Source organism: Plectropomus leopardus, chromosome 9 (assembly GCF_026936395.1).
Source record: "Plectropomus leopardus strain MGB_pleo_1.0 chromosome 9, ASM2693639v1, whole genome shotgun sequence".
In the NCBI taxonomy this organism is placed as follows: domain Eukaryota; kingdom Metazoa; phylum Chordata; class Actinopteri; order Perciformes; family Serranidae; genus Plectropomus; species Plectropomus leopardus.
The window spans coordinates 24,338,724-24,361,334 of NC_142184.1; the positions used below are offsets into that span (position 1 = coordinate 24,338,724).

The following is a 22,611-nucleotide window of genomic DNA, read 5'->3' on the forward strand; positions in this document are numbered from 1 at the left end:
TTTCTCTCGTCTGCTATTGTCTCTTGGCCCAAATTCCAAATCTCACTGCCTGTTGGTCTGAAAATAAATCAGCATGTGAAATGATTAATGCCCAACAATGATTTTGACTATTTTCACTTTCCTTCTTTGTTAATTTCTTCATTTGTTGAAGTGGATTTGAGTGTATTTAAAGCTGCAATGATACCCCTAAAGGTCCGTTGTGTAAAATTTGGAATATAATATTCATAACTATGTCTTCCTTAGTTTACAGTCACCTAAACTTAATAGATGGTTCATTCTAAAACACAATGACTCTATCTATATGAAGCGGGTCCTCTCTTCTACAGAGTCCATATTGTTCTACAGTAGCCCAGAATGGACAAATTAAACACTGGCTCTAGTCAGGGTCATTTGTGTTTTTGCGACAGCCACCGCATGTTCTCTCACGGGCATGGCATACAGGGGACGTTTCTGTTCTGCAATCTCACCGAGCAACTTAATCCTACTCACTAGACCTTTAAGTAGCTTCCTATAGTTTTCCACTACAATGTGACATGATACATTTTTTTGCTTATTATTTGAAACCATGTAAGGATCAGAGCATCTAACAAAACACATTTTTTAAATTGTATATCCATTTCAGGTTATACTAGATCACTTTATCTGTGAAAAAAGGATCTGACTGCCCTGATATTATGATAAATTGATCGTCACTGATAGAGGTTTATATTTTATTAATGCCACTAACTGGTGCAATAAATAAGATACAGTATGGTCAGGGTGTCAGTTTAAAACATAAAAAAAGAACAAATGTGAACTTTTGGCATAGTGAAATAACGCCAAAAGCACTGTCAAAGTATTTTATAAGTCTAGAATGAAAACAGGCCGCTCAGTCCAGATGTTGTCAAAGCAAAAATAAGTCCAGAGCCATATTATCTGAGGTTCGAAATCCAAAATCCATTGTTTTTGACAAAGGCTGTTAAAAGACAAGAGACACACAAAGCACAGACAGTGCAACTAATGACAGCAAAAAGCAGACTGAAAAATGTTCCACATCTCATTAAAATATAGTTTTCATGTAACTGTTAGTCTACCTTGCTTGAGTTTTCAGAGTTGCCCTGCTGTTAGTTTGTAGTTGGCTTGGAGGTGAAATGTTGCCTAAGTTTGGAGCTTGTGGCCATGTATTACACATCCCACCGTTAACCATGGCTGTATTTCCAACAAAACCCCAATCAGATTATGATTTACAGAAACAACGTCAGACTGGAGGAGAGTATATATTTTCAGTTCAGCAGTCAAAGTTGGAGACTGTTTCCTTTCTTACCTATCACTTTACCCTTGAATATCCCCTTAATACCTCAATAAACCGTTGGTAATTCCCTGCTGAGGAGGGGTGGACGTGATTTGAAGTTTTAATACATGACCACTGCAGGTGTAGGACATATTTTGGTCTTCTTTGAAGTGATTAATTCCTCTCTTGCTTCCACTTGTGTTATGGTTCCAGCACACTCACAGATTTCTCACACCTCCTTGCCCGGTGGGCTTTCCTGCAGTAAGAGATTAGCTTCATGCTCCTGGTGTTGCTAATCATGTAGAAGGAGTCACGTTGCATGAGGTTTGCCGGTACAGTCAGTGTGTGCTCTCAGCAAGGTAACATATAATTTTTTTCTCACATGGTGAGTCACGGATTGAGGCTGTTTTCAAGAAACAATTTTTATTTATTTATTTGGTTTACTTTTAAGGGAAGCTGTTGATTGATGAAAATGGAATACCACACTAACTTTGTCTCTGCGAGATCTGTGCATCGATACTTTCATTCACAGTCCGCCTGATGTCATTTGGATGTGCATTAAAATAAATTCAATTTAGTAAATTGAACAAATGAAGCCAAGGGAGAGACATTATAACACTCAGCCCGATTTAGATGATCTCACATAATCTCAGTCGGTGAGGGGAAAAATATTTCACTGCACTTGAAAATAAATCAGGCGCTGACAGACTACAATCATGACTCCTGATTTGTGTCAAAAACATGCTGTGCAGTACTTTCGGGAACAATTTACTGCATACTTCCAGCACTTTGCCGATAGGAGGATTGTTTGGCATGAGGAATTTAGAAGGACAGTTCACCCAAAAATCCAAACTATATATTTTTCCTCTTACCTGCAGTGATGTTTATCTTTTTCTTTTTTTTGCTATGAGTTGGCGAGTGTTCGAGATATTGGCTGCAGAGATGCCTCTTGAATATAATAGAACTAGATGGCACTTGTCTTTTTGTACTCAAAGTAACAAATACATTTACATACAAAGTATATCTGAAAAACTCAGCAGTAATGTCTCTAACCAGAAATTAGTACCCAGTAAATTAAAATAATCCGCTGACCTTGTTGTGAGCAGTTTTATGTAGGAACTATCTTCTTTCTGCCAAACTATCCCCACCGACTGTATCACCATGCAGAAGGAAGCGCACATCTACTCATGGATGAGAGACTTGTGCTCATGACAGCACGAGATGTAACATAATGGCATCCTCCTCAGCTGAGCTATAACGTTAGCTAGCTCAGTGGTGAGCTTGCAGTAGATGCACGCTTCCCTCTATGTGGTGATTTGGTTGGCAGATATAGCTTGGTGAACAGAAAATAGTTCCTGCATCAAACTGCTCACAACAAACTTTGTGGGTTATCTTGAGTAACTGGGTCATGATTTCTGTAAAGAGACATCTAATTCTATCTTGTTGCAGAAAAGAAAGACATCTCTACGGCCGATATCTCCAACACTCACACCAAAACAATAGACTGATAAATAGCACTGCAGGTAAGAGGAAAAATATGAACTTTTGGTTTTGGGGTGAACTGTCCCTTTAAGGGGTACATAGAAGAGTGCATTTTACTGCATGTTGTGATGATTAGCACTTACCAAATTTTGGCTGGGATACCTTATGTATTTCTGCTTGCACAGTACTGTGCAGAGGTTTGGGTCTACCAGAGATAATTTTCTTATTTTAATTTTTATATTAAATTGAGTATTATGTATCCTTATTAGTATTTAATCTCTATTAAAATTGTCTCAACATCATGTGCACAGCAAACAGCAAACATACAGCAAACACAGTGAGGATGTGGTGTTTTCATGCTGGCTTCTCTGCAGTATTTTGGTTTATTGCAGCATAAATCAGATAATAATACTGTGACTATCTGGTCTTGGGAATGCATTTTCACCTGAGTGGGTCTATGGTCTGGATTAATAGTACGTTTATGACCCCAAAACAAAACAAAATAACAAAACCAGAAGAAAAGAAGGCGCTTATGTAACATGGCCTGGTGTACTTTATGTCCAGACCTGTTATTGACAGGTCAATCACAGATGACTGCTGGTCATCCGTCTGCACCAGTGGACCTACTCTTCCTCACATGAGTTAGAGACCATGGTGTTGCCATCTGTGAAGCTAAATCGCATCAGAATCACATGTGAAGTATAGAGCTTGCCCCTGTGTTCACCCAGCCAAGCCTATTAGCTACGTAGATTATTATTTTCTTTACGTGGGTGATGAAACGCAAATGTTTCCTCTGTGGCAGCAAAACACTTTGTGTCAAGTTGTTCTGGGAGTCGTTTTTACAGCAGCAGACCCCTTCCAGATTTATCATTCAAAATTCCTTACAGAGGAAAACTGCTGTCAAGGCAGTCATTTGAGTTTGAGCGGCGGACCATGGGACTTCTGGCATGCTGAAAAATTTACAATGCACCCCCTCCTGCCTGTTCTGGGGCTTAGAATTGGACATCTCCAGCTTCCATTAACCTTCAGATGAATGAGCATGCTGCCAGAGGAGCCTGATTGAAAACAGAGCGAGGGTCAGCAGGCGCTGTCTACTCCGCTCCTCCTCCCCACCTCTCTTCTATCCTCCACTGAGCTACCTTTCCAATATAAATGTTGTGTGTTAGCACATCCTGTCGCACATTGGGTCGTTATGAATACAGATTACGTGTGTTTAAATTGTTGTCTTCTGCGGAGCATTTACAAGAGATATAAGAGCAGAAAGCCAGCTCTAATAAAAACACTTCAGCCCACTGATTTTATCTGTAGTGCAATAAAAGCCATAAAAAGATAACATGTCTGATACTGTAGACGTGGCACTGCAGAGAGTGTGGAAGTCCTGTGCAATGGTAAAACTATAACACACCTTTAAGGACATTATGGTGGAAGGGATCTGTGCTCTTGAGCATTATAGAAACGTCCTAATTCATGAAAAAAAATGTTTCTTTTAACATCTTGCTTTTCTCTGCTTGCTGCTCCACTCGATACCATCTACTTTGATGTATTTATACAATTTTTAATAGCAAATCAATAGGCGTGAATGCACCATATTCACTGCATCTGAAGCTACTTGAATTTAGGAGGTTACAGCTCTCGATGAATGTCTGATGTTTCAAAAAAAAAAAAAATCCATTATTATTGCTGTTTTTTTTTTAACATCAATTGTCAATGATAGCCTGCTAGTGTTAGGGGATTCATATTTTTCAAATGCATAAAACTGAGGCCAAGGGAAGATTTTTTTAAAGCTGAATTCCAGTTTGCTTCAAGGTCTGACAAAATTCATTGGAAGTCATGCTCCAAGTTCATGTGCATTTCAACAAGAAAATGCAGTGCACTAATGTAATTCGCTGTGTTCGTGTCAGAGTAGATAACTGCCTGACAGATGTGAGAAACTGTATTGTAATGTACCACATCTACATGTTTAATTTTCTTTATTATAGATATGACTAATTCAAAGGAGCAATATGTAGGATTTATAGAATTTAGTGGTATCTCATGGTGAGGTTTGTAGATTGCAACCAGTTAAAAGAAAGCAATAATACTTTGTCATAGTACTTAAGTATTTTTTGGATGGGAGTGAAAGAAAAACTGGATTTTGTTCTTTACGTCATTTTAGATGCAAGAAAGACTTAATTTTTTCTTCAATTGTAATGTCCGCTTCATTTTTAAGGAGGTGAATGTCTTATGAAGAAAAAAAAACTCTGACTGCTTGCTTTTTTTAAAAAAAAATTTTTTTTTTAATTAACAGCATTTACACGTACTTTGACATTTAATACTTAAGTATATTTAATATCACATCACTTTGGACACAGTAAGTATAAGATAATTTACCCAAGTTATATTTTATTAGGTTACCTAACTACTACCAAACTTATTTTCTAGTAAAATATCTGTGTTTTTACTCAAGTAGCTATGTCCTTCAGGTACCTCATCCACAACTGGTTAGTTCACCCAAGTTAGAGAGAAACTCTCTAACTAAAATTTGTAAGAGCTTGGGTTTTATTTCCTGTTATTTGTGGTTTTATTGCTTTATGTTTATGTGTTTGTATTGTTTTATAATGAGATTTTGCATCCTGCAGCTCACATTATTCATCCTCTTATTTTAATTTTATCATATTTCTAGTCCTGCCCTAGTTTTGTCTTGCTTGTGTCAAGTAGGACTGTTTGGCTTTCTGTTGATAATTGCTTTCTCTGTTTTCTACTTTTGCACTTTGTAAACTATGTTTTTAAAGGTGCTATATAATAATAATAATAATAATAATAATAATAATAATAATAATAATAATAATTGTTATTATTATTATTATTATTATTACTAGTACCTACAGGATGTTGACAGGGTCTCCTTTGGATTTTCACTCATAGCAGCAGTATTTCTGTGGAAAAAAAATATGTTGTGGAATTTCAAAGTCATTTTCTAGTGCAGTGAGCACTTCATGAAATTCACTACAAATTTTCTGTTGATTTTTCTTTTTTCTTTTTCTATTTTGGGTGGGGCCTATAATCGCCTCCACGCGGAGGCAGTGTTGCACACGGGGATTCATAAACCGAGAGCCACCGGCGGAGTTAACCAAATTTATAAGTTCGTGGAAACAGGTTATGTAAAAACTCGAAGGAAGCGAGACGAAATGTGTAATTACAGCAGCTACTCGGGAGGAAGGTGAAAGTCGATGTTTTGAGGATGAAAACAGTGAGGCGCAGTGCTCCTGCAGGTGCGACTATCCGGCTAGCTAGCTAGTGAGCGGCCATCGTTCAGGTAGAGTTTAGCCTAAAAAATGAGCTAATAAAACCGAGATGAGTCTCGTCTTTGTCGGAGTTACAGAAACTGTTCCTTGAGGCCTCAGCACAGAGGAAAACAAAGCACAAACTCATGCTGTAAGGTAAGACAGCCTGCTCTTCTACCATGTGATGTTTTGGTGTAATGAACACAGCAGCGGGTTGTGGAGCTCCGTGATCAACATGACTGTCATTTACTTTGATTCAGTCCCAGTTTAGGTTGCAGACTGATGAATTAAATGAAGATTACAACATGGTTTTATGATTTATCAGTCGCCAACAGGTGTGTGTGTTTAGTGATTCACAGGTGTGTGTGTGTTTAGTGATTCACAGGTGTGTGTGTGTGTATGTATGTGTGTGTGGGCAGGGCTTTGAGCAGTTGATTAAGTTTCACAGATAAAATCCTGTATTTATATGCAAGTGCTTATTAGTGAAGCAGATTTGTGGTATTTATGTATCTGTTGGTAAACAGCATGGTTTTTAATCCCGCCTGCATGAGTAAGGGGGTCTCCACTGTGTGAAGTCCTCTGTGGTTTATGGAAACCTAATATCTTACATGTTGGAGATGGACCCTGCAGAGATGAAGGTGATAGCAAAGAGGTTTGTGTGTTTCTCTGCATATGTTTGCATGCTTGGTGTTCTCTATAGATGTGTTTAAAAACAAACTTTTCACAAGTTTAAATAGCTGGAAAATAAACAATTTCCAATTCCCACTATTGTATGATGAGGCACTTTTAGTTGTTTATATTCTAAGACTATAGATATCTAAGCCGAACAGGCACCCGGAGTTCAATTTATTTAATTAGGGGCCTACTTTTTGAGATAAGGACTTAAGAAAATAATCAGGTATCCAGCCAGTTAAAACAAACATTATAAGTAATATTTTAAACCCTGAGTTTTTTTTTTCCCTTTTAAACTTTTTATTTGTTCAGCAAATATCACAAAGGCAGTACAGAACATACAGCGTAAAGGAGATGTTTACAGTAATGTTCACATACTTGACATACTTAAAATCTTTTCACGTCCACATTCAGCATAATTAAATATATCTTCGATGGCAGTATTTCTTTCCAAAATATACCTAATTGGTCAGAACGAATATTTTATCACTTATAATCTAATGACTAGAGGACAAGATAATAGTAATATTTAAAAATGATTAAAAAAAAAAAAAAAATTAAGTAATGAGATTATTAACACGGTGACTTGAGTTCTGGCGTCACTGGTATTAATGGGGACCATTGTTTATTAAACCTTTTAGTTTTTAACTGTAAAGTTACTGTGATTTTTAAATACAAATTAATCATATTAAAAGCATTTTCAAATCCAGAGGGCTTTAATTAAGACCTATATCAAAAACTCAGGTATATGTTTAATTAGGCCTAATTATTATTATTTAGGGACGCACAACATTGGATTTTTTTTAACCTAAATTAAGGTACATAAAATGTATATTCTGTGTACATTTAAAAAAAAAAAAAAGTCAAACAAAACAGCTTAAATCCAGCTGTGTGGCATGGGTCCCGGTGCATGGACGGCTGCGGAGCAGAGGTGGTGTTTGAGGCTGCTGCTGCCTGGCTATTGGCTAACATCCAGCCCTGCCAGTTTGTGGCCTGTCTATGGTGCTGCTGTGCGTCACCAGTGGTTGATGTGATAATCACAGAACCACTGAGAGCCAACTGGTAGTTTGTACACCAGTACAACAATATTTGACTCACTTTGCTGCAGTGAGCGTCAGTGTGGACCGTTTATGTTGCTGCCACCAGTGTAGTTACAGTACTGCTTGTGTAAGCAGCAAAATAAAACGAGGATGTACTGCAGAAATAACGCATTTAGTCTTGTGAGTGACTTGCCTGCAATCGCTGCTCACATAACACTTATTAAAATAATAAAGCAATCTATAATCTTTCAGAAAACATGGTCTTCACTCCTTTAATAGCTCTACTTCTGAATACATTTGTGTTCTCAGGTGGTTACACATTTTACACAGACTGGTGTAGTTTTGTGCCGAATGTACAAGGATGAAGCCTGAAGGCACAGAGTGCAGTGTTGCATCCCATCTGGCTTACAATAGAATTACAGGATTCAGATTAAAACTTGACAATGTGTCAGTTTGACTCTATTTGAGTGATCATGGGGATTCTTGTGATGTTTTTGGGACAAATAATTTCTGTTCTGGCTCATCTGGAAGGCAACTGTAATCCCCACTAATTACTCAAAGTTGATTATGTTTGCAGTTGTGATTGTTTTGCGGCGTGTTTCTCATTCTTTGGTATTCAGATGACACGTGTTTCTGTTCTCGTGTTGTCGTTTTTTTCTGTTGGATGCATTTATCTGCAGCGGCAGGTGGATGATGCATCATCAGTGGCATGTGATTTTTCTGCCAATCACGTCAATCCAAGTCGCTAATCCTTCACTTTTCTGCTTATAAATCCTCACTTCAGGCATCTGCGCTCTCGCATCTAGACAATCCATCTCCGCCAAGCTTTCCTCTGTGAGACGAGAGATCATTGATGAGTGATAAAAGCTTAGACTTTAATCCCAAACACATACAGGATTATAGGACAAGTGTTGCACATTTGAAGCGCTTGCTGTGACTTTGAGATGACGAGAGGGGAAGTTTTGTACTAATGGCCTAATTATCCCAGAAAATACTCAACCTCACTGAAGAGTTGTCAAATAAATGTCACTAAAAAAACATTAATTGAACGGTCTATAGACACAATTAGCTGCCTTCTATTTTTATACTCAGATACTTTTGACGGGTAAAATATTCGCAGCAGTTTCAGCCTGTCAAACAAGAGATCTTCAAAAGTTAATGCCGAGCATGGTGCATTAAACTTCAGCCGCAGATGAAAATCGAAATGCACGGTAAAATATTTAATTCACCACGGTAGACAAATCGTAATGCAACCCTTGGCTTTTATCAGTGTGCTGAGAAATGAATGATGAAACCCTGATGAATGAAAGTGGCTGAAATCCTTTTGCCTCCAGCTGTGCAATCGATAAGCATAACATACAATATTTTTGGTAGTGCAGAAAGTTCTCTTATTGGATCTTCAATGTCGTTCCATCTCCCAGAAACTCCCTGTAATTTACTTTAGCTCGAGGAAAACTATATGAACGAAAGAAGCAATAAGTCCAGTTCTTATTAATCAAAGAAGAATACTCAAACAGAGCTCATAAAATAGTTTTTTTTATCATGTGTCAGTAACAGGTTATCAGACAAATAGATAATTCATATCCCACATCGTCTAACTAAGGTTAGAGGAGTGTGTCTCATTCTTTGGATGTGTGAAGAGGCTTAAAATCTCACCTTCCACGGTAATTATCAGAGGTTGCGCTGCCTGAGGGAGTAATCTCACTCTGGCTGAGGTGTTAGGATGGCACAGCACAGCACAGCAGGCTACAAAACCACACAGAGCTGTTTCACTGAGCTGACCCCAAGATCAGTCAGGTCTGAACAGATCACAAGTCCGTGTTGACTCAACTGCAAAGAAACCAAACTCCAAGGAATACCCAGTCCATTTTTAAGTGAATAGTATGTGTCAATGAGCTAAGTTAAACCTCCCTCTGTCCTGCAAGCTCTCACATCTCCCTGCTCATGTGTCAGTGAAAATCTGGGGGGGATTTTTGTTGGCTCTTGGGTTGCTGCTTGAACTGTTTGAGCTTGAATTGTAGTCTAACTTTTTATTTTTGTATGCTCACTGCCACCAAGGGCACAAAAAGCAGATCGAGAGAGAGAGAGAGAGCTGCCCCTCTCTGTCTCTCTCTCTCTCTCTCTCTCTCATGCAGACCAAACGCCACTGAAAATAAAAACTGAGCAGTGCTAATCAAATCTGAGTCAAGATTCTGTTACTGCGTCAGGGGTCAACCGATATTGGGCTGATACCGATAGCTGGTATTTGATGTATATGTTTGAATCATTTTGATTAAACATTTGCTGAAGGCATTTAAACAAAGTTTTGTGTCGGGCTTTGTTCCAAATTCTACATTTTGACAGAAAGATTCTGATTTTTACTGTAACTGCATATCAGTGCCAAATATCGGTTATCCGTCTTATTAAGAGAGATGACTGGTAAGCTCTGTGAATCACAATCAAATGTAGGTCACAAAATAGTAACGGGGGCTCATGGAAGACGGGAAACAACAGGATAAGGCGAGAGGGAAATCCAGGCACTCCAAACCAGGAGGATTTAGATTAAAAAGCCTTTATTATAGTGGCTAAATCTTTAAAAAAGCCAACATGTTTCGATCAAACACTGGCCTTCGTCAGGGCTTTGTTTAAGCCACTATAATAAAGGCTTTTTAATGTAAATCCCCCTGGTTTTTCACGTCCGCATTCTTTTGGAGTGCTTGGATTTCCCTCTCGCCTTATACTAACAATCGGTATAGGTATCGGCCCTGAAAAACCAATATCGGTCGACAACTAATGTCAGATCCCCCTTTTATAGCATCAAAAAACAAATTAAAAGAGAGCAAAAAATGAAAACCTTAGCATACAGCAGCATGACAAGAAACCGTCTTTGGGGAAAATGTATTCGACGTAAAGGTGACTGTCATGTCTTCCATCGTTATTTATACAGTCTGTGTGTCCAACCAGTCCAGACTCCTACTGTATATGTTCAGTCTGTCACTGAAGAAAAGAAACATCAAATTCTCACATTGAAGAAGTTAAACTTCTACTTTTTTCTTCTTTAACATATTCACAAATCAGCTCATAGACTAACTGTTACAGCTCTACAGCAACAAAGTAATTGCATTAGAGAAATGCAAAGGTCTGTTTCAGTTAAACTTTTTTTATCATTACATAAATTGTCCACCAGAGAGCACTGACAAGTTTATTTTTCTGTCCATATCTCAACACTTAATACATACCTTAGTCAAAACTCGACCCAACACTTAAATTTAAGGGATCCTTATGACTAGATATCACAAAAGCAAAGTAAGAAAATGGGCTCTTTGTCATTTTGGGCGAGTCATCACTCGATCATCTTCTCGATCATGTCTTTGTTAGTAAGTCTGCATATACGCTGTAACATAACACAACGTTTAATGAGCATTTCCTTGAGTTGTTAGTGCTGTGCCACCATTTAAATCTCATTTAATTAGACACAGGTCCGCTGAAGCCGTTTCATTAAATGGAAGTTCCCTGATGAAACACAACATTCAGCTTAAACTTAAACACTAAACCCTGACAGAGGACTGTCATTATACATGTAATCCCTCTTGTTTATGTTTTGGCAGCAGCTTCCAGCCCCCACAGCCAAATCAGCAGGGATGACAGTGAAAGGAAATGGTCTTGTCAAGTGTGATTCATGCCCCCCCCTCCCTTCTCTCTCTCCTGGTGCCAGCAGACGCACCTCTCAAGTGTAGTTTGAGAAGCTGTGATACGGCGGATATGTCTACTCACATTACAATCTGCCATACTTTCTTATTCAAAGCATCATTTTCACTGACCAACACCTTTGCCACTGAAAACCCTGTGATGAAGATTAAAATTCAAACATCGAGAGTGCAGGAGACCAGAGAGTGTAGTGTGTGTGGGTTGTTTTTTTTTTTTTTTTTTTTAGTTTTACCTAAAACCAAGAGAATATTAAGGTCGGTTTTTAGTCAAAGTCAAATTTTCTTTGCTTTCATTTGCTGTAATGTTTGTGCTAATGCACTCAGCATTAGCCATTAACTGTTCATCCACGAGTTCAGAGAAAGTGCATAATCCTGTTAAAGAGCATTTGAAATCATTTCACAGCAAGAGCACTTTTTGTCTTTAAAATTCACACCGCGTCGCAGAGAAAATAAGAGCGCCGCATCCAGAAATCCTGCCTGGTGGATGTGAGGTGTTTGGTGGAGCGCTCAGAAGCTCAACTTTGAACTTCACTTGGAGGTGTTTATCTTGGGATCCTCATTTTAATCATCACAGGCGGACAGATACAATAAACATATGAGTCTGTTTTTACAGCAAACGCAAGCAAAGATTCGTCAGCCTCTAGACACTTGGCCTAGATCCAAACTTTGACAGTATCTACAAAGACAGTTCTTATAGTTGAGAGAAGCGCTGCGAACAGCACTCTCTCAGACCACCCAGCATCTATGAAAAGACTCCACAAATGTTCTCAAGGCATAAAAGCCAGACAGTTTTGAGTCGACAAAACATCTCATCTCCACTTTGGCAGAGGGGTCTGTGTATTGAATCCTTCCTGTTTGTGCAGAGATTTGTGTTGGCTGTGAGCAAAATCAAAATTGACCCGAGTCAACAAAGCTTTAAACATGAGGCTTTTCTTTTTTTTTTATCTAAAGAGCCCAGAGTCTGTTTATAAACTGACAGTGTTTATGAGGACACATTATTAGAGGATGAAGTTAATGTACATACAACAATTTTGTTGCCGCTGCTGTCCCTTTGTGCCCAGACATCAGACACATTTTTTTTTATATTGTTCTATGTCTCTTACTGAAATAGAGTCTAAGCTGTAATCCATTCAACAACTGAGGATGTTGTTACAACTGCAGCAGAAAAACACAAGAATGAGGGCAGAGAGAAGAAGAGAGCCTCAGTCATGTAAAGCTCAGCAGAAACAGAAGGGAAAAAATCGAGGGGGATGCATTCTCTGCTGGAGGGAGAAATAGACAGATATGGTGAGCCAGCGCCGGATTTTTCTATCACAGGCAAACACACGCACATAAATACACCCACATGCACACACACGTACACAAACCATTTTTAAGTGCACAGCTAACCACCTCCAGAAAACCACATCCCATTTATGCTGCTCTCCCTTTATTCCGCCCATTACAGCGGTAACAGATACGATTAGTGGAGTTTAATGAGCTCTGCAGAGACGAGAGCTCTGCTCGCTGCTCTCTGCTTCACAGCTACAGAACCCCCGGGGTTCGGCTCCACCGTACCAATGATGTCTGTTCCTCACTTTGCACCACCTCTGCCTCTTTATCATCAGCATGTAAATCTTGTGCAAGGACTGTAGGTGGAATTTGGGTGGCATTATGTGCATTTGTGTATATGCCTGTAACTGTGCATAATGCGTGAGCATATGTGCAGCCTGTTTATCGTGCGTCCATGACCTGCGGTTTATTCATGAGCGTCGAATTCTGCACTTTGCCGTATTTGTGTGTGCACCTGGAAGAGTGCATGTAGAAAAGAATGATTATTTTCACTAGTCATCTTAATTGAGTCCAAAAAGTGTCAGTTGATTGTGAAAGATGCCCATCGAAAAGCCCCATGTGACGTAGTCATCAAAAATCAGAATCAGAAATGCTTAATTGATCTCTGGAGGGAAAATGGGTCACGCTGCAGTTGCGCTTATATACAGATCGAGAAAAAATACTGAAAGTATAAAACAGAGAGGAGCAAATGATCACACTTGAGAAACTCAGTCAGGAAATATTTAGCATGTTGGCTTGATAATAGAGTTACCAAGGAATGACTCATAAAACCTAGAAATTAGTTGCCATTTTAGCACATCTGGTTCCCTTGTTTGGAAGTCAGTGGGTTGTTATGTCTCCACGGCGGTGAAAGCCGAGGTCGAGACGTTATGTTTTCAGGCCGTCTGTCCGTACGTCGGGCACATTCTCATGAAAGAAATGGAGTCATCCATGAAGCACCGTAGACTTTAACAATTCATCAGTTGTCAGAGTGTGTGTCTGTGTGTCTTTAATAGATCTGAATGTAGCTCAGCCTTTGCTGGGTGATGATAACATTTCTGCCTGACTGTCAAGTCAGTTTCATTACAATTGTTAGACCCTCACAAGGAAAACACTAAAATCCTTGTTAGAAGAGGAAATGTCGACATTTTAGTGGCCAGTGATTCCTGTGGTCTCTTTTGTTTGTTTTTAGTCATTTTCATTCATGTTTCTCAACAGAGGACTACAGTACTCATGCATATTGCATGCAGATGCCTATTGTGCCTCGTTTTCAGTGAAGGTATTTGGTTCCTTTTGATGGCGCGCCTTCATATCTCCCACCAGCTTTGGCACTCGAAATCCACAGAGAACTTCTGAAATCACTTCAAACGTCATCTGATCACACGTCAGGTGTCAAGCAGTAATAACATCACTTAAGGCGGTCTGATGTGCTGAGAGTATCCTCGTGAGACACAGCTGAGCATGAAAACATCCACTCCTATCAGGTCATATATTTTCAACTCCAACAGACTTGAACTTGATACTAATTTAAAAATTGTCGTATTCTGTTTTCTCTTCATCTTTTATGGTGTGAAGCTGGGGAATGTTTTTTCACCGCAGTGATTTTAACAATTTTCCTTCATTTTACAGTGTAATTACATTAATGGGAGTGCTGTAAACAACATCAGCCTACTTCAGTTTACAGGCATTAAGATAAGCAATGAGTCAGTACTGCTGTGTTTTATTGTTATCAGTAGGGGGCAGTGTTGTATAGCTCTGCTACTAAGCAAGATCATTTGCTCTGTCAGATGCTTTTGGATACTGAATTCTCTCTATTATAATATGCACATCACTCCACTTAATCAGGATCACATCAGGACTGGTTGTGTAGATGAATAGTGGTTGTTTCCTGCTGTAATTTCTTGAGTCACTTCTCAGTGGCAGCTTCAGATTCATGGTCTTGTAGTTCACCTGTCTTGTTTCTTAATTTTGTACTTTCAAATGCTGTGTTAGAGGAACAATTTCTGCATGAAAATAAGAACTCTATAATATTTACATCTAAAAAACCTCTGCATATTCACAGGCATATATTCAGCTCCCTCTGTTTCAGAGCCTCAGGGCCTATCGAGAGTTTACTAAAGGGCCTAAAATAACTATTATTGTACCGTTAATGATGCCGCACATACTTGAATATAGAATATTTGATTAGTTTTCCCTTTATAGCCCTTACAGCCCATCTGTTACGTTTGCCAGATGTTTAAGAGGTGCATCACTTTAAACTGTGCCCAATTATGCACATACTAAGCCACATGCCAGGCTTACAGTTAAGCACCAGAGGAATTAGTTTCACCATTATGAACACAAAAGGAGTATTCACTGGCCGAAATTGTCCTCCATTATGCGGCTATTGGACACTTTGATGCAAACCCATCTGGAAAATATGATTTTAGAAAAGCAACAGGCCGAATAAAACAATTCAGCCTCTTTTGATTCGACGTGTCCATGGCAGTGAGCAAGCTCTTTTTGATATTGAAAAATTGTGAAAATTAAAAAAAGGGATCCATACGCTCAGTGTGATGAGTAAAAGTTCTAATTTTTATTTTGTTGTGTGAAACTGTTGCCCGTTTTTGCTGACTGCTGACCAACTGAAGCGACAGTTCATTTATTTATATGGCCTTTCTTCACAGGAATATCTCAGATGAGGGAAAGAGAAAAGCCTGCTGTAGATCTAACATAATGATCAATCACACGACAAATGAAGCTATACATTATTACACACAATACTACAGAGAGACATGATAAATAGGAGTACTGTGTAAGTTTCAACACTTGGTCATACAATGTTTCAGTACTGATACCAAAACTATATATTTTTTTTTGGATACCTTAAAATGTGGAGAAAAACATGTTTTTTTTTACAAAACCCCTTTTACGTCTGTTATATTCAAGCCCTTGCCAAACTAATTTACACAAGACTTAATTTCGCCCAGCGCTGCCAGTGAAAGCTCTCTGTATGAGTCTTGTGTCGGGTGTTTTTGGTGACTCTCCCACGCTTGTGCACCGGAAGCGATGCATTTTATGTAATTTACATTCGATTTGTTTGTTGTCTGTGTGTATAAGTGTGATTCTGATGTTTTCTTATGACACTATACATGTTGACAGTTTGAAATAAAGATTAACAAAAGAAAGAAAGGAGGACGGGCCACATGTGAGACGATAGCGACTGAGCAGCCGCTAGGAGTACGGCGGAAGCTAAATCCTTAAATGCGTCCTGGAAAAGTATCTGGACTGGATGCTCCGGATGAAAAACAAAAAAGAAAACTCTGCAAAAAGTATCAAAGCTTCACCAACTTTATCATGAAAATAATATTTTTATAATAAAGTTGTTACTTCAAACGCTGTTGGAGCTTTGATACTTCAACACTGTCCTTCCCCATTCACCTCACTGGTAGGTGAAGTTGTGCCACAACCCTCCTGTAGAGAACACATTAGAATAAGAAATATATGCTAATATTATTCACAACTTGAACAGAGGCATACACTAGTTTGTAAAAGAGGGAGTAAAATGTCCCTTCTTCACAAAATGCATTTTTGTTAATTAACACGATTAATAATTTAAATTTTGAACTACAACTGCACGCTACTTCACACGTTGTGTAGACATTATGTGCGATGTAAAGTGAAGTTTTCAATACTTTACAGCAAAATGAAAAACTTGGATGAGGATGACCTTGTACAGCTCAGTGCACTGCAGCAAATGTAAGTCTGACATCAGAAACCCCCGGAAATGGATTTTTGGCTCATCACTCTCCATATTTCTCAACATTTCTCCAAGATTTCATGTGTGCTGCGAACAATTCCCATGAAATAAGCCCCTTTTATCTCGACTTTAGCCTGACTGCTGCACCTTATCCTATTAGGTTTGCTGCATACATTCTTTTAAACATTTGTCATCGGTTTGTGATCTTATTTCCCCTGGCACCCAGACTTCTCCCTCCTGAACAGATAAAGGCCTGACGGGGTGCTGCTGTAGCCTCTCCCCCCTCACTTGTTGTGCTGTTCCTGCTCTATAGGAGGACATGTAAGGCACTTTGTGATTTGCCTATGCCAGCAAGACACAGCAAGAAAGAGGAGAGATGACAGGAAGAAGAAAAGAGACAGGAGAAGCGCAAGCGCTGAGCTGGAATGACAATTTTCTATTCTTTGCATCCATTGTTACCTAACTACTGCAGTTGTAGCTTTCTTTTTCCTCCCCACCTCTGCCTCTCTTTCATCAGCTTTCAGACTTGCTGAAGGCGAGCTGTAGGGGAAATCTATTTCCGTTTGCAGATGAAGAATGTTGAGACGCATGGAGGAAGCAACACCTTTTAAGAAACGTATTGATTGTGTGCTGGTTAATAGTTTGTCTGTGAAATGATGTGTGATGCTTCCAAACCATTAAATTGTGCGTTGTTGCTTTAAAGGCTTAATGATTGCAGTATTAGGCAACTGGATGGTCAATATTTGATGTTGAATATACAGGGTAAAGGTTACTACGTGTGTGTTCGACCCACCGTACTGCAGCAAAATATATTGATTTCAGTGTGTAGTGTAGCTTTCATGATCAATAGCTATGAATTTAAATGTGATCTATGATGTCGACACTACAGTTTGAATGCAAGTGTTAATGGTTATCTCTCTCTCTGTAGGCTATCAGACCTGTGGTAGTCTGGAGACGTGTCCAGGGTGTACCCTGCCTCTCGCCCACTGTCAGCTGAGATCGCCTCCATCAATCAGTTATGAAAACAAGATAACCGAGATAAAACGATTATTGTGCCACATTCCATTTTGCAATTATGCTCTCGTTTTGTCTTGTGTAATTCAGGTCAGTCCCGCGCCCCCTTTCCTTTCCAGCGGTGCACTCAGTAATGCCAACCTCTTGCTAGATTTAGCAACTTTTAAGACCCTTTAGTGACTTTATGTCAAAAATAACTTCCTTACTGTGACCGCTGCAGGTGCAGCCTGTTGAGTTCACTTTATCAATATAGTTATTTGGTAAAAATGTATTGTGATATTTGATTTTCTCCATATCACCCAGCCCCAAATACACTGAAACCCTCTGATTTTCTATGCAGCACATAACTAAATAACAGGTTCACACTGTAAAATATATTTTAGTTTATGATATATGCTTAAGTTGCCACTTTATGAGGTATACCTATAAGATCTAATGCAATCCACCACAAAAGTTCAGCCATAAATGCTACGTTTACAAAGATAATGATGTTGAGTTTTTAGTTTGCAGTAGTGTTTAACTGGACTGAATAATATTGAGATTATTTTCTTGAATAATTAATTTATTGTTTAGTCTTTAAATTGTCAGAAAACCGTAAATGTCACATTTTACCAAAGCCCAAGGTGACATATTCAAAATGCTTGTTTTACTTGACCAGAAGTCCAAACCCCAGTGAAATCATATTTATTGTCATACCAGCAAATAATCAGATTTTAGTGGTGAAGTGAATAGTTTTGGGCATTTTTTTAAACTAATCAGGAATATCAGGAATTCGCAATAGCTGGGACCTCCATTGCCAAAAACTTTTGCAGCAAAGGGTGGAAAATTTTTAAATGGACCGACCAACTTCCCAAGCGAAAGTGCAAGCTATAGAGTTTTTGGTTGCAGCTACAGGATTTTTTTCAGCTGCAACTAATTGAGGTGTTTCTAATGTTTTGTCCACCCCATTTATTATAAAACAACATCTTTAAACATCCAAGCCTAACTCTGACCAAAATCTGAGAATTTATTACAAAGTGTCTAACATGCTGCTTCTGGTTATTTGGAGAGCAGACAACTGAATGAGCTCCTAAAAAAAGTAATCCAAAGCACACAACAGTGTTCCACCAATCTTACCTGCTTGCCCTTTTTTGCACAACCATAGCTAAATTTACACCTCAACATAACTTCTGCAACGCTTCTTTATATTTGACATAAAAATATTTCGCATACATCTCAAAGCTGTGCTGGCTCACAAAACTGAAATCCTTTTAGTGTTAGCGTTCTCAAGGTGTGAACAGGGAACTGATCAATATTACACAGTTTTAACTCAGAAATGCCTGCATGTCTATTAAACGGCCAGTAGAGGGCAGTAAGAGTAAGCAGCTGAAATCACATTTGCCAAAGCTCCACCGAAGAGAGGAGCTTTCATACATAACAGCTAATGTGCATCAGTGTGATTCCACTTGAGTGAAAAAACAGTGAAAGTAGCAGGAAGAGAAATGTGGCCTTTTGCCTTTTTGCACAAACATCAAGTGGATACTAACTGAGTAAATGCGCGAGAACACCCACCTGTACTGCACTTGATTATGTGTTATGACTGTTCAGAAAGGTGAACTGGCTGGAGTGTCTGTGAACTCGGGTGACAACCAGCCCACTCACATATTCAAACAAATGACGTCTGCTCAACTCTCACCTCGAGGGGACACAGTCTTCCTCCTCAGCTCCCTCTTTGCCTTCTTATCTCTGCCGCCTTCAGTGCCGACTTGTCAAATTTCCTACTCAAAGCTTGTTTGCTTGGAAATGTCAGCCACGGTGAAAGAATTTCTTGGTTATGTAACACATTAATCTATGCTCTCTTTTTTTTTGCGTGGGCTTTTGTGTGTGAAAGAGGCTTTATATTTGCATCCTGAAAAGACCCTATCCAGATTTCTTGGCCTAAAATCATCCTACTCTGTATGGATTTAGCAGGTTGGATTTCTTAATTTGGCAGAAATGTGCCAGTGCATGATTCCAGCAGAACACAAGAGATTTAAGAGTTCAGAGCCTGTATCAGATGACCTCTGGACAGAAGGTCGATCCTTGATCACTGCTCCTCTGTCTGCCTTTATAACTGACAGAGCTGTAAAGTTTGAAGTTTTAGCAAAGTTTAAATGCTGGATAATGAGACATTAGGGGTTGGTGTAGCAACTCATGAAAAATACAAAAGATACTTATGCTAAAAAGGCAGAAAAATATGGAAATTGCTTTTTCTCTCACTCTTTCATTTATCCAACATTTCCACCATGTGGGTGGCCTCGGAAATAGTTGTGGTGACCTTTCAAAGACTAAGGGGGATTAATGGTAAATTGAAGAGGTTTGAGGAAGTGTGTGTGTGAGAGAGTGTGAGTGTGTGTGTCTGTGTCTGTGTGAGAAGGAGGAAATACAGTGGGCCTGGCTATTTTTTTTTTTATTGTGGAAGCCTAGCTGGAGAGGAAACCTGAAAGGAGAGCTTTGCCAGGGACACACAAGGGCAAGAACAGGGAAACAAAAACAGGATGGCTCTCAGGCCGACATGGAACATTCTGGACCAGAAAGGGCGTTGACAGAGAAAGTCAGTGACAGTGTGACAGTAGGAAGCTGTGTTCTTCCACTGTGTTATCTCTGTTGTTCCTGCTCAGAAAGAGGCTAGCGCTGCATCCACAAAGGAAGAAGAATTTTGTGTGTGTGTGTGTGTGTGTGTGTGTGTGTGTGTGTGTGTCTGGCTCTCTAGTATTGAAAGCATTTTACGATCCACTTAAGTGTGCCTGCACTCTGATAGAGAGGATGTATAAATATATACTGTAATTTACATTTGTACAGTTTTATCGTCTTTTGTAATGCAGGTTTAATTCACCAGATTAATGACTGATATTTTAATCACTTCCAATCAACATCCAAATCTAACAAATGGTTGTTATGTTAACGGACTTATTTCCGTGTGTCCCTGTAGCTGTGCAGTCCCTGAACAGCCTGAATGACCAGATTGCAAGCTTTATGGTGACTGGACCCAAGCCCCTGGAGCAGGAGCAGCCTGTCTTTCCTCCTCCAGAGAAGGAGACGCTCCAGAAGTCCATGACCCTGATGAGGCACCTCCTTGTGGATGCACAGGTAAGAAACAGAACATTCATTGGCTTGCAAGAAGGCAGGTGGGGGTAGAGAAAGAAAGTCGATATCGATAGTCACTTTTACACAGAGATCGTGCTATAGGGCCGCAGCCAAGTCCACTCTTTATTCTGCCTCTGCGTTTTTACGCAGTACCAAACAACAGCGGCATCAGTCCGCTCCAGTGTGTGATTATACACTCCATCACAGCATCCCGCACACAAAAAAGGGATGACAGACGTAACATGTAACACAACAGCCTGGGCCTCTAGTGTGACATATAATATATGCGTCGGCAGTGCTTTCTTAACAGTAACAAAGGCATATCATGTTAATCACAATCATTTACTGTCTCTGTGGTGGCTGATCTTGTCCTCTGCTCAAAGGGTAAGGAGCCTCCGAATTGAATTGTTTTCCCAGTATGCAGACATTTACAGCTTCTCATGCCGCCCATGGTCACGTCTTTCCAGCTTCACATTTTACATGGAACGTCGTCACGGCGCTGTTACCGCTCTGTCCCCTTCTCTGCGATAGGATGTTTATGCAGAATGTTACATGCAGAACAGCAGGGCGGCATAATGGAGTGATTTTCCCGTCTTGAGCAGGCTGTGTAAATGTGGCTACTGAAGAATAGTTGTTGTATACGGGATGAGATATTGATCTACGTTGTCCTTTTCCTTATTTTTTTTCCATTGTGGAATGCAATGTTTCAACTCCACTTTTTAGTACTGACTCAGCTCGATTTGAACCTTGACTGAGGTAGTACCAAAAAAGTACCAGGTGCTAAACACAACTTTTGCTAAAGAAAAGCCAAAAAAGAGGGAGTCTAGTTGAGTAGAGCCGTGCTGTACCCTGCAGTGGAAATGCAGCATTAGATCACTGGTTGAAGCGGGGCTAGTGTTACTGGTTGGTCACACCAGCCTTTGTAACAGCAACATTTCTAGGTCTGTCCCTGAATCACGATTGTTTAGAGTCCAAGAATTAATCACCAAAACAGGCTAATTTCAATGACATTGTTGCGATCAGTGATGATGGAGAGGGATATTAGTACAGTGCTTCTGTAAACTTTGGTGAACTTCGATATACATATTTTCACTGTGGCCCAATAGCAATTATTGGAAACTTTCATTTTAGCTCTATAACAAATCCTGAATAAAGTAACAATCCCATCACTGTTTTTTCGTAGTGCAATCATGGCCCTTACATTTACGGTGTAAAAATGATTTCCAAAGTTAAAACTAAAACTAAAAAACAGAAAACTGCAGATGACCATGTGATCTGAGAGCATGAATACAATATTTACATACATGCATGTTTTATATTATTGTAAATTAAGTGTTTTTGTTTTTTAAACTCTTGGTGTATTTAAACAAATAATTTTGAAATTTTGAGAAAAATTTACCCTGCGGTTATTTTTTTGAACTATTTTCTGATATTTTATAGACCAAATGACTAATTGCTCAATAAATCTAAAAAATAATGAAATGTGATTTCTGCCACTTGAGACAATGCAGGTGGCGCAACTAAGCCCAGTACAACTGTCCCTCCCAGCTCCCTTACGGTCAAGATGGCAGCAAAAAAAATAAAAAGATGGACTTTTCATTTCATATCGAGCCTGACTTTAGTGGATCATAACATAACAGATATGGACTCAATCTGCAGATGCTCCGGTTCAAAATGAGACTGTACGGCTTGTTTTTAGCTGAGCTGATTGCCAGAAATGCCTCTTGCTTTATGCTTTTGCTACTTTTGCGGATCACTTTTGACCCTAAGAGGACTGAGACGTCAGCAGTCAATGATAGTATAGAATGTTTTTTTTTTCAACAATTGTGAATTACCACAACCATGACATAAATGTACCCACAAAATATTAGGCTGATATGATAGATTAGCTGAGGAAAGATAGGCACACACACACGCGACCAAAAACATGATCCCCACCAGACTTTAGGTCTGCAGAGAAAATAAAATAACTGAAAATAATGATTTGTTGCATAGCTATGTGCAACGCAGTGAAATTATCTAGGACTAA

General features: G+C 39.2%; 1 protein-coding gene across 5 annotated transcripts in view; it reads left to right on the forward strand.

The window, feature by feature from the left end:
• The window catches only part of kazna (kazrin, periplakin interacting protein a), a 226,487-nt gene that overhangs the window by 3,841 nt on the left and 200,035 nt on the right, over positions 1 to 22,611 (forward strand). For 4 of the 5 annotated variants that reach the window (XM_042491182.2, XM_042491186.2, XM_042491183.2 and 1 more), the window contains exon 2: positions 20,428 to 20,585. In XM_042491182.2, coding sequence (XP_042347116.2) covers positions 20,428 to 20,585 — 158 coding nt within the window. Of the gene's footprint in view, positions 1 to 5,858; positions 6,172 to 20,427; positions 20,586 to 22,611 lie in introns of those variants that run through there. The other variant, XM_088082321.1, reaches the window with a different exon arrangement.